The following is a 13,690-nucleotide window of genomic DNA, read 5'->3' on the forward strand; positions in this document are numbered from 1 at the left end:
GGAGGAGCTTTCGATTTTCAAACTTGTATAAACGGATTATGGATTCGGAGCCTATTTCCAACTCCACTAAGCACGAATCAGAATTAAATAAGCAAGCAACAGGCTGAGCAGAAAATGGACCTGCTACTGCTGAGTTTACCTGAACATCTTTTGAGTAAGTTACATCTGAGACCCAAACAACTCCCGCAATAGAAGGACCAGCAGCTTCCCCTGACAAACCTAACACAACACTAGAAGATGCCCTTGACGAACCCATCACAACACTGGCAGCAGGTCTCCTTTTGATTGTTAGAAGATCAAGAATCAACTGTTGTAGACAGAAAACTCGCCAACAAATCGTGAAATGAGGCGGCAGTATATATACCTGAACAAATATTTCACTGAACTTCATCCTTACGACTTGAATTTTGATTAAGCCGACCAAATATGGACTGAAAATCATTAAGCAACAACAGCTTATCACCGCACAATTTACGTCTCCACCTCCAATTCCCCCTCCAAATATCCTCAATTATGGCTTGTTTTTTATTAGAAATATTATATTGACGGGAAATAAAAGAGTTGTCGGACCATTACTAATCCAACTGTCATGCTAAAGAGAAGTAGAGTCCCCTATACCGACTATGAATTTCAAATTAGCAATAAAAACACCCCATCCTTCTTCATCACGGAAACAAATTTTTGTAATCTTTCCAAATAAAAGACATTTTCTTCAAATCTCCAAAATTAAGAGAATCCCAGTCAAACACTAAAGACCAGCAAGAGTTAACATTGAACCAAAGAGAGTCTCGATTAGTAGTCTGAAGCTTCCAAATCCATTTGAATAAAAGACTCTGATTTCTAATACGCAGATTATAAATTCTCAATCCCCCCGTTTTTAAAATTTTGACAAACCATTTTCCACACCACCTTACTTATAACACGATTAGAAATATCACCCCTTCAATGAAAACACATCATATACAATTCTAACTGCTTATGAACCATCGTAGACATTCTAAATAAAGACAAAACGTATATTGTGACACTGAACATAGTGTTTCAATATTATAGTTATGTAAAGATAAAAACTTATTGTCCACAATTAACAATTACTTTGACCACCATATACCGCCAAATTAAATTTTAATAAATATGTTGATGATCGTCTTAAAATTATCAAATATTTTTAAGTGAAGTCAAATCTAATCAAACTTTTTAAAAACACTATTTTAGCCAACTTTTCATAAATATGTTTCAATTTTATCTACTTATTCTTTTTTTTCCTCAAAAGAATATTATAATTTTTTGATTTGTTTCACTTATAACCATTTCATAATTTATATCCTAATTTGATAAGTATTTTTCAAATGGAAAAAAATAAGATTTGGTTAGAATTGAAAACATTATAAAAGGTTTAGTATTTTTCGAAGAAGAATGAGTGATTAGTCAAAATTAAAATGTATTTAATTTATGAAAGGTTTTGTAAAAATCACCTCACAAAAAAAGTTTGGCATTTTAAAATATTAAGCTTTGGAAATATTGATTTGCAATGATTTATTATTAATTTTTATATTCATTAATCAAAATTTCAAAATAATTATAATTATAAATCAAATAAATGATTGAATTTTTTATTTTACTAAATAAAAATCAATCCAATACATATTTAATTTTACTATTATTTTTGAACAAACATCTCCAAAACCTCATAAATCCAAAATTTTAGTTTTGATAGAGTTTTCTTTTCTTTAGTTGGAATTCTGTATTTTTTGCTTTGATTTTGATTATAGTTTCTAATTGGACCATTTTTGATTTAGACCTAGAAACTATTTCTAGTCTAAAATCTTTGTTGAGTTAGATACGATCAAATTGAATTTAAAATTGGTTTTCTCTTCATTTTTAAGGGTCACTATAAAAAAAGTGACTTTTAGTAATGGAACGACTATTAAAATTGTTACCGTATGTATAGCTTTTATAACGATTATTTTAATACCGTTTTAAATGTATTACTTGACAACACCGAATAAAGTTGTTATTAAAAATTATACTTTTAGTAACGACTTAATTTATATCGTTTTTAAATATAATTACTTTATAACGACTAATCATGTCATTTAAATTATATGCTTTACCAACGATTTAATTTTTGTCGTTTTTAAATGTTATTATTTCATAACGATAAATAGTTTTGTCCCTAAAAGAAAGAAAAAAAGTTTAAAATTTCACATTGAGGATAAGTGAAATGAGAATTGATGGAAACTGAATTCTGCCATAAGTATAGTGGAACCGAGTCGTACAAGATCTGTCCTTCTGGGAGAATCCTAAAACTCGCCCAAAGGGGAAAGCCTAATGACATCGGCACTGGAGACCACGAGACTCGTGATCGAGTTTGAAGATTAAAAAAGAATTTGCCCGAATCTCCAGAAAGACCGACTCCCAAAGGACTCGGTCAAAGCGCGTCGCCAAATACCTATTTATACGGGAAGAATAATATATAGAAGACCAAATATTCGGGATCGCTTTCCTATTCGGAGATAAACTTCTATAGGAAGATAAGCTTATTAAGGAGGATATTCCTGAATAAGACTTCCTTTGAAAGGAATCACTTTTCTATTTAAACACAAAGCTACTAAGTAGGAATCACTTTCCTATTTGGACTAAAATATGTATTCTCTCAACAACTATATAAAGACTTTGAGGTATTCCTAAACGCACAATTACATTCAATACGCTAAAACACTGCTCAAAACTCAATATTGACTTTAGCATTGGAGAGTTAATCGGACAACCACCGTTCGATTGACCTTCTACCCTGTTTTGCAGGTTTAATCAAGAGGATCAGAAGGCAGACTCCATCAATTGGCGGCGTCTGTGGAAAAAGCTTGACAACTTCAAACTCGATGAAACTTTTCTGAACTCAAAATAAATTCTCACTGAAGGAATGAATTCTAACGAATCAAATCTCAAAAATAAGCAACCTATGGATCCAAAGAACCTGGTCAGACTCCTCCACAAAGTTTAAACACCTCCAAAATGTCTAATGCCATTAGCAACGACGGTATCAATACCACATTAGCAAACACCAACGCTGGTGGAACTTTATACTCAACACCCCCATATCAGACGCAACAGATCAGGGGAAGCAACACTATTGTCTTTCCAGATCTAGGTGGAAACAGCGATCTAACTCCAAACGTGGTCTTCCCATAAGCCTATCACGAGGTGTTAAAAAAATGCTAGAAGCATTCCAGGCCAACTTGGACAAGATGACTGAAGAAGCCCGAAATTCAACAAACGCTCATACGGAAACTATGAGATTATGAGAAACCAATTCACCATGCCATCCAGTCGATAGAGAGTGGAAACAGAAGGAAGGAATCCCGATAATCAAGGAGCTACTAGAGGAAACGACAAAACAAAACGAAGTAATGAAGAGCGCGAGAGCCCTGAGAACGAAGAGAGGAGGAACGAGAATGGAAAAGAGACAAATTGAGGGAACGCCACCCGAAATGGAAAAAATCCAGATAAAGCCAGAAGCGGGCTAAACTCGAAAAGATAAGAGCAAAGGAAAAGAGATGATGCTCATGCGAAGAAAAAAGGCAAGAAAAAGAAGCAAGGAAAGCACAATCAAAGAAGAAAAATCAGGAGGATGAAGGCGAATCGTCCGAATCCCCACAAAAAAGTAAAACCACGTACGTAGCTGAAGAAGACCTGAAGGAGAAAATAGCCAGAGTGATGACGCCTCTTATCACCAAAGAGTTGCTCTTTTAAATCACGTTCTTGCTATAGTACTTGCATAATAGTGAGCATGATTTACATTTTAAAACAAAATGCACTTTATATAGAAAATATATACATATGCTAGTACATTTCTAACGTGATCAATATGACATACGATATGCGAGGTTTGAGCACAATTGTACTTATTCAAAATCATAAAACTTTTCACATCTTTGTAAACTCGGAAGTTACTTCAGATTACAAACTCGGCGAATTAATGGCTATTCTTTCTTATTTATTGGAGTTTATTATGATTTTGATATTGGTATTTTTGTTATCCATTAACACTTATTTAAGTATTTCGCGACCAACGACACTCTCCTCCAACATTTCTGATTAACCATTCTGTTCAAATCCTTCCAATACTTATCAATCTTCACAATCCATCTTCTTGATCACAAACTTGTATCAGATAGCCCTTAGCCATATGTATCGATTCTTCACAACGATCTTTCTTCAATATCACTTACCACTGTTCGCGGTAAACAAACGTAAAATCAGGAATTACATTTCACGTCATATGTATTTTATGTGTTTTTCGTTCAATTACTATTCTAGTAACTTATGTATATGTGTTCCTTTACTAAACGCGGTTCACCAAAATCTATCTCTATAGGCCTTAGCTATATGATGTTCTATTCTATAAATGTGCGCCTTATCGATCAAACTTTAACTATGCAACACGCACAACAATTCAAAACAATGCAAACATTTAAACACATAATCACACAAACCATTTCATACCTGGGGGTGCTTGGTGTGGATTGCTAGGCTCCCTGATCACTATACTTGAGCCACGTCCCCTAACTCGTCTAACACTACCCCCACCATAGCTACAAACACAGGGTTATGGCAAATCCTACCAGCACAGCTTCTAAGCACATGGGACACTGAGGTTGCATATTCGAGGGATCGATCGATCGGCGAGTTATCGTATTAGCATTCGCATATCGGTTTTTGTGAGTTACATATTACTTTTGTGTATTGTACATAAAAATGTTTAATATATGATATACTATATAAAACGCATTGCATACTATGGATTTTATCGAAATGCTTATTGTTTGTGATTTGCCTAAAAGTACGAAAACCAGAGTAATGATCTGAAGAAACGGGCTACCTATTGGACTTCAATAGGATTGTGTGATAACCGGTGACGGGTAAATCTTAGATGATAGAATATACTAACTCTTTTGTATTAGATACGAGGTTGAACTCGGTAGAATTATCCCGGGACTTGTATCTAGAGTTAACTCGGTGGAACTATCCCGAGACTCATATCGATCGTTTGGTTATAAGTAATGGTACTAGTTTAACTCGGTCTAACTATCCCGGGACTGTACCACTTGGTATAGGTTAAACGCAGTCGAACTATCTCGGGACCTTACCAAAAGGACTTGATAAACTTTATCGCTCGTTAGTACTAGGAATATACCTAGTTCAGGATCGTTTCAGTATTAGGGTTTCGATTGGATCTATTACCTGTGTATTTTTATTATCGTTTTGTTTTGATATGCAATGTTATTTTATACGATACCTTAAGTAATTGTGGACTCACTCAACACGGTCTGACCCGTTATTGTTTAAACATTTCAGGCACCTAGAGTTTGATCGACAAGGCTTCCTAACCTATTTCGGGAGTCTTCTTTTTGGCATGTACAGTACATGACTTCAGTTAGGAGCTGCAGTAATTGATAGTCAATCATAGTCGTTACAGCATGGTGGTACATATATGTTGTTTATTCTGCTGTCTTTGTATATATGTTTTGTAGGCTGCGAGACTTAGTATTTTTGCCATGGTTCTATAGTGCCATGTTTGCCTGGTTGTGAATTATGCTAGTTTGTATATGATAGTTTTGTATGTGATCATGGTGGAGCTAGTACGTATGTAGATACGGAAGCCAGAAGCTCACTAGTATAGTATCGGTTACTCGGTGACTAGTATATATGTATATGCTTCCGTTTGTTTTGTTTTCCTAAGTATGCATGTCTTGAAAGAAAAAGATTTATCGTTTATAGGCTTGCTACGGGTTTCGGAGCAACACGAAAAAAAAGTTTAAGATGGGTGGTTTTTAAGTAATTAAGCCTTCATGTTTTGAACAATGATTACATAATGCACCCCAAGTTACTTCCTACAATTGTTTTGTTTAAATTTCTTACTTTATTCTTATATAAAGAAAGCAAACTCATATTATGTATGGAATACAATACGCAGGCAAAATATAAATAGCTTATGAATTGTACGGATTACCAACAAAATATATATAGATGCATGGCATAGAGGCCAAGCTCCCAATATGTTAAAAATAGCTGTAGATACAGTACAGATTTACCTACAAAATATACTGGAATTGTGGTTCCGCTGATAAACCTTTTGTCATCATATAAACCTCACTCATCCTCTCATGTCGCCTCGTATATACACACCGAAATGGGCGCTAATAAAACATTCATCTGTATTCTATGAAATTACCTCTTAAAACCATATTCTGTACATATGTGCAAGTATTAACATTATTTCACGCAGTTGCGTTGCCGCTTCTAAGTGCCATTACCCGATGTGTTGGACTGATGTGCTGGACCTACTGGCTTGATTAAGTAATAACTCTTTCATGATCTCTTTGTAACCCTGGAGTTCTTCAAGCGCATCAGCCGTTGTCTTTGAGGCGACAAACCCTGAAGATGCAATGCTTGAAGAAACTTGCTGAAATGCAGGTGTCTCAGATATTTGAATATGCTCCTGAAGGTTGCTGTTACATAATTTCGGACGGGACTCTTGCAAGATGTCGACTGAAGTGGAGAAGTCTTGGCGCAGAGGTGGTGCTTTCTTCAACATGCGCACGAGAGCACCAACAGCAGCGTCCTGTGATATTTTTATTGGAAATAATCCTCCCGGCTCAAGTGGATCAAACAAAGGACCCTTTTGATCATATGATTCAGGCCTGTCAGAGAATACACTAGGTTAAATGCAAAATACAGTTCCAACAACATAATCCTTTTTTCCCATTTCTGCTTGAAAATTTTATTTAAATTTAGTTGAATGATCCATGCCAGATTGTTTTACTAGTAGGTATGAGACTTGATCTGTAGTTATATTTTTATCATGAAACATCCAAAAATCCAGAGTTCATAATTCATGATTAGACAAGCAGACACAAGAAAAGAAGCATGCACGGAATGAATGACCGGTATAATACTGCATATTATAGTTTGCAAAAGACGAGCAGCAGTGACATTCAAAAACATTTCTTTTTGAATTCCTGTTGCAAAATGCACTATCACACAACCATAATATTTGTAATTTCACATATAGTATTGGCATTATCGAGACAGGCATATTAATGTGAGAAATAATACAATCATACAATAAAAGATGGAAAATAAACCCGATAGGCATCGGTGCTTCAGTCTAGGATAGGCATGGCCTGGGGCTGGAACCTAAGGGTGTTTCAGGCCTAGCAAGCATGAATCAGCAAGACCCATGTGCAGAATAGAGAAATCACAAACACACAAGATCATAATACTTCAAAATCTTTGTCAAGCTAATAAAAGGATGAAATGAATAAGCTATCTAAGTTCAATAGAAGTTGCGAGTGTAAAGGATGTAGCCATTATAACTCAGAGTATTTCATCTCAAACCGAATAGTTAAAACTAATAGACATCCCAATTTATTCAAAGAATTAAGTCGGCAATCATAATCATCATCAAATAATAGAACATTTCAAGTGTTCTACATGTTCACTCATCTCCTTCAAAGTATCCCTTTCTCTGATTTAATATGGATTGTACCTAATCACCTAATTACCTGGAAGCATTATGTAATCATTGTTCTAGATAGTCAAGCTGAGTGATAGAATAGTTGCGATGAGAACTGAATAATAACATCTCGATTTTTACCCTTAAAAACAATAAACATAACATTATTACTATAATTACTGCAGTATTTAATAGGTTAAGAGTTTATATGAATTTAAAATGTTAAAACCTGTGAAGACGGACTTAAGAGCCTGTTTAATTTGAACACTATTGAGTTAGGTACTATAGTTTCAAAATCCTCAAAAGAGCTCGTTAGTCCCAATTGCCAACCAATGATAACCTAGTCTACCTTAAACAGTACATTCTACTATGCCCTGTACCTCAGTAATAGAGCTTGGCCTAAGACGATTCTGGGCACATATACCTAGAGGGTATGCGTGAAAAGAAAATCACCAAGAAACCTTTTGTGATAGTCATTTACAACTTGTTTTTGTTTTGGTAAGAAAAAGAAATGATAAGAAAGAAATTAAGTTAAAATCTGTTAGATAAATACCTTGTTAATGAGGTATCATCTCTGTGCTACTATGGCTCACTGCATTATAGCATATTTAAACTTGAAGGTTGTGGACCAATGGTGGTAGCTATCATTGTCAATGAGTACCAGAGTAGGTGACTGCTAGCAACAGTCTTTAGAGACCAATCGGCTAGTGAGTACTAAGTATGTGCCAATACAACATTCTCTCATAATCCTTACAATTTTTTTGCGAAGGTTTGGAAAATAACATCCAGCACTGAGAACAAAATGTTTACTCTGTAAATAGGGATTTCTTTAAATAGATGAGCATTTTCCTATTAACTCGTTTTCCGATATACCCGAACACCGAAAAAATCTACATTTGACACATACTAAGACCTCTTACAGTTACTAGATTGGAAGTGAACACATCCAGTGCAGATAAGCATCAGCAGCATACTTTGTGGTGTGCCGACTCCTTTAGTTCTAAAATTTCTACCTATTTCCTTTCTGTAAGGATATAAAAGTTCCACTTTTGTTCATTGGCTTGAAAATTGAACAAATAGAAACAGCTAATAACTTCAAAGTTCGACTACATACCACAGACAATACCTCACGAGACTCTTCCATCACATATTATATTGATAAGCCTCCTCTTAAATCAATTTATGAATAGAATGATGCACATGGAGCACTTGCATTGACAGGATTCTGAAATAACAGAATCAACTGGATTTACAGCATACAACTGAAGACATTGAAATGAAATGTAAATCATATCCATCTTCGGATACAGGTTCAAAAGCAGAAAACTGGAAAGCAGCAGGTGGCAAGTTTTTTATTTCTGTAAAATTTCTTTGGAACTTGCAAACAGTAGAACATTATTTACTATGCAACCATACATACATAGCAACAATACATAATAGATATCCAAGATCACTTAAGTTTACTTATTGCTTTTACATGTGCCAAAATGTTAAAGTTCACCTTTTATAAAATATGAAGTTCAACAAAAGACTAATCACCAAACTGATATATTTTAATAAATGTTTAAACCTTGATCTATTTAAAATTTATACTGCACATTTGTCCGTGTTTGTAAGCCAAGAAACAGTACTTTTATATTCAATCATATAAGAGCATCCATTACTAATTGAGTTCAAATTCCAATCATACGACAACCAGTAAATTTGAAGAACTTAGATTCTTGCACTGAGAATAAAAAAAAAAAAAAACAGATAGTAGAAACTACTAAACAGTTACCTGCTACCAGGATCTGTCATATCATCTTCCTCCAAATCAAATGGGCAAGGAAAATCCGATTCATCAAAATCATCCTGGTAAGACCTGCTGGAACTTCTAGAATATGAAATCTGCGGAGAACAGTTGGATGATATCTTCATTCCCGAATACCTTTTAACATCATATTTCCCAAGAGAGAAACACTACAGCAAATGAAAAAAATCAATCATAGCTAAGGAATTATGTCTGAAATAAACTACTTCTGCAATGAGCATATATATTACCTTTTCAACTGATATACCAGTCTGGGCCTGACCTGCATTTCTATCAGCTCTAGGATTACTGGATCTGATTCCTTTGATTGGAGGCGATGGAGGCAAATTTTGCTTGCTGGACAACACAGGAGAGCCAACAAGTTTGGATGCAGGTATGCTAACTGGTGCACTTTCAGATCGCAAAAGAGCTTTAGAAAGATGGCTACCGGGAATGTAGATTGGTGGTGAAGGGGATGGTGAGGGGGTGAAGTTAGGAGAAGGACTATACTCATCAAAGCTTGTATTCTTCTTATAACTAGAAGATGTTTCAGGTGGATGAGGGGGCAAATTCACTTGTAGTAAGCGACGATAATTTGGATTAGAAAGCGAAGCATGTGATTCTGAATGAGTCGGAGATGGGGAGAATGAAAATGAAGGTGGTGAAGCTTTATAACGGTCATAACTCCAACTGTGTCGTCTTGAGAATGGCAAAGATGACGGAGAACCATGTGACGCAGGAAGAGAGGGAAACCTTTTTATCGGGTCTGCCAATGGACTCCCAACATAATTAGGGATAAACTGTGGGGAGACTGGGGTTGATGATTCCGATCTTACATCTGACAGTGATGCATGATACAACACTGAAAGGCAAAGCCTACCAGAAGATGTTTCAACAGGACTAAAACCGAATCGCTGCATTTCAGCCTCTTCTTTGCGGCTGAATGGATCAGCAAAAGAAGATACCCTATGAGTAAGAGTAAATGTCTGAATCTGTCCAGATGAACTCAAGTCACGGAAAATCTTATATGCAGGCAGAAGCCTAACAGTTAAATACAAAGACCTCAAAAGCAAAATCGATTTCTTATACAACGTATGCAAAGTATTACTCGATCGCCTACTACCAGAACCACTGTCCCGTGTCTTCCTACTCTCATATTGCAGTATCCATCTCTCGACAATCTTTTCGCTCTTATCAGCATCACAACCCACTTCTTCCTGATCAAAATTCCAAGTCCTACCAAAATCCTTTCTCGGGGAACAATTAAGCGGGTCCCAATCAAGCGGCCTCTCGACCAATACAACATCAACAACCATAGGTTCAAGATTACCCTGCCTCCAAATATCAAGATTCTCAAGAGCAGCAGGGCATTCCCTAAGAGCTAAATTAAACCATTTATCCCGCGGCCTAACACCCGAAGAAGACGATGATGACGAAGACGGAGACGGAGACGAAAAAACTTGTTCTCCACTATAATTACGCGACGACATAAACGAGGACCTCGATTCCAATATTATATGGAGACTTTTAGCAAAGAATTCAGTAATAATTTGTTCTACTTTGGCAGCTTCAGTGTGAGTATTACTAGTATTACTATGGTTAGATGCCATATTTAAAACAAATTAATAGATAAATTCACAAACCCTTAAATAAAAACCTTGAGATTATACCACCTTTACAACCACCCAGTTGATTTATCTCAAAATTGCAGCAAAATAACGCATAATCACTACAAATAAACAAAACCCAGAAAGTAAATAATACTCAGAAAGCTAATCGAGCATTAAAAATTAATTTTACAGGTAATTGAACGGCTAGCGATTTTAAAAAAGAGAACAGTTATTTAACTTACTGGTTGTAATCGCTGACTTGATTTTCGAGTTATGTAAACGAAGAGTTTTTAGTTGTTGTTATAAGATAAATTTAACGATGAGAAAGTTGAAGACGATGAGGAGGAACTTCAATCAAATGGTTAAATTAAGAATTTAATATTTGAAAACAAATGTAATGAAATAGACTTACACTTTTGACCTAAGGACATTCAAGGACTTGATATTTAGTTTTGTTGTAATTTTAACCCTTAAAATTATAAAAGTAAACAAATAAGACCTTATTGTCAATCCGGTAATTATTCCGTTAATACGAGATTTCATCCGATCACTAAATGACTTGTATTGGATAATTCTTTTAAATTCTTTAAAATTTAATTAATAATTGATGAATCACAGAGTAATTCAAAGTCTAAATGGCGGATAGTCCATTTGAGAATAAGAACAAACTCGTTATAAGAACGTCGGAAGGGAATTTCAAACATCCACACCAACAATCATGTATAAGTGGAAAAAGAAGATTAGAATAGCAAGAGTATAGAGAATGTAGATTAAAAGAGTATTAATGGCAGGATATTATTCCTAGAGGTCAGTATATGAAATTATGGGAGGTTACTTGGATGTTTATTATTTGGGAATTATGGAAATGCAGAAACAAAAGAGTCTTTCAAAACTTAAAAACAAACAAAGGAGATGTTATTTTTAACTACCTATCTAAGGCAATTTGGTTGTTTAAAACTTGTAATTGGAATTTTTTTTAGGCTTAATTGCGTAAAAAATCACAAACTTTAGCGTGTTTTGCAAATTTAACATAAACTTTCAATTTTGGCAAATTAATACACAAACTTTTGATTTTTGGCAATTTTAGCACCAAGCAATTTTTCGTGAAAAAAATGCTGATGTGTACACCGGAATAACCACTATTCCGGCATCCACATCAGCATTTTTCTCTATTTTTTTGAAGGAAAATTGATCGGTGCTAAAATTGCAAAAAATCAAAAGTTTGTGATTTAATTTGCCAAAATTGATAGTTTATGTTAAATTTGCAAAACACGCTAAAGTTTATGATTTTTTACGCCATTAAGCCTTTTTTTTATTCAAGTTTGGACTTTTTCAGGAATACTCGATGTATTTTGTTCTCGGACTTGTAATTTTCCTTACTTTAAGTCGTAACCCATAGCGTGTTCCGTGTGATCCACTTTTTGTACGAAATCTTTTAGCTTGAGTTTTTGTCACCTTTCGTGACTTTTAATATAATCATTGTTCATCAAAAAAATATTAGAGTTTTACCTGAAGACGTGTATATGGAAAAAGTTTGCGATGTGTGGCTTCTCTCACAAATCTCAACATCAATTTGTCGAGCTGTAGATTTTTGTTATTCTTTTAGGAAGAATGTGGCTGATGCGTGGGGTGCAATAGACATGTTTCTTTGTGTTCGAAAACTATACATATGATTAGTAGGACTAATGTTGTTATATGATTATACGTCCACTGTTTTTTTTAGTTAGGTTTGTCTTGGATGGAGAAATGTGATCTTTAAAGGAGACGTAGTTCGGTGACCGAATTCATAAATGTCGGCTTATGCTCGATAACTATAGATTGAGGAATCTGTCAAGATATATGACTGCTAAAGAACTCCTTTCAAGAGATATATTTTGTCTAGATTGAGAGAAAATCAAATCTGGATGTTCACAATTTGGCGAAAGTGGAGAAAACAAATTTTTTATGGAAAATCGCCACTGACTCTATCCTGTAATGGCCCTTCAGGCTCTTTCTACCAAAGAAAAAAAAAAGATTTGTCTCAGGTAGGCCTATTATTTTAGCCTTTTGATGATTTGCAGTTGTTCTCCATGTACCGTGTTACCAATAATGATTAAAAAAATTTAACTAATAAATATGAATAAATATATTAATATAAAATTAATTTAGCAATTAATTGTTGAGAAAAGAATAAAATTGTCCATAAATGCCTATATTTTACAACAAATACACTTCACCCAAGACTTTTACAACACCATATAAAAAACACAAAACTTTACAACAAATGCTTTTATATTGAATAGGTGACACATGGATAACATGACATCAGTCCAACAAAAGTAATCAAAACAACTAGCACACGTGGCTTGCATGTCAGAGCGCGTCAGCGCGTTAGCATCAGCGAATCAGAGATACATTTCTGGTATATCGTCTAACACATCTTTCATACACCTCTGATATATCGTAGATACGTTCTGCATAAAAATAAAATAGATAATTTTTTGATTTTTGAAATATATAATTTTATATATGGTATTTTATTATTTTTAAATATTTACGAATATTAAAAAATCACAAAACTATTCAAAATAGTACATCTTGAAAGCATCTCAAATAAATATTAAAAATAGTTCATATACAAAGACATCTTTTATTCTCAAAAATATCTCATAAATAACATAAATCCATTTTTGAGAAAAAAAAATGGTACATTAAACTTCAAAAATATAAAATACATGATATAAAAAATAGCACCTCTCGGTGAAATATTTTTAATATTTATGCGTTTTAGAT

At 34.4% G+C, this 13,690-nt stretch overlaps 1 protein-coding gene across 2 annotated transcripts; it reads right to left on the bottom strand.

Moving 5' to 3' along the window:
- Positions 1 to 6,000: 6,000 nt before the first annotated feature.
- LOC126655889 (autophagy-related protein 13b) lies at positions 6,001 to 11,280 on the bottom strand. Of its 2 annotated transcripts, XM_050350238.2 has the most exons (4): positions 11,161 to 11,280; positions 9,560 to 11,037; positions 9,297 to 9,478; positions 6,001 to 6,704 (listed from the first exon to the last, which is right to left on the bottom strand). In XM_050350238.2, exons 2-4 carry the CDS (start codon positions 10,916 to 10,918, stop codon positions 6,314 to 6,316), a joined length of 1,932 nt encoding a protein of 643 aa, XP_050206195.1. In that variant the 5' UTR covers positions 10,919 to 11,037; positions 11,161 to 11,280; the 3' UTR covers positions 6,001 to 6,313. The 2 variants fall into 2 exon arrangements, with proteins under 2 accessions (XP_050206195.1, XP_050206196.1); XM_050350239.2 differs by having other exon boundaries at positions 9,560 to 11,280.
- Positions 11,281 to 13,690: the final 2,410 nt, after the last annotated feature.

The sequence above is a fragment of the Mercurialis annua genome, linkage group LG7 (genome assembly GCF_937616625.2).
Source record: "Mercurialis annua linkage group LG7, ddMerAnnu1.2, whole genome shotgun sequence".
Lineage (NCBI taxonomy): Eukaryota > Viridiplantae > Streptophyta > Magnoliopsida > Malpighiales > Euphorbiaceae > Mercurialis > Mercurialis annua.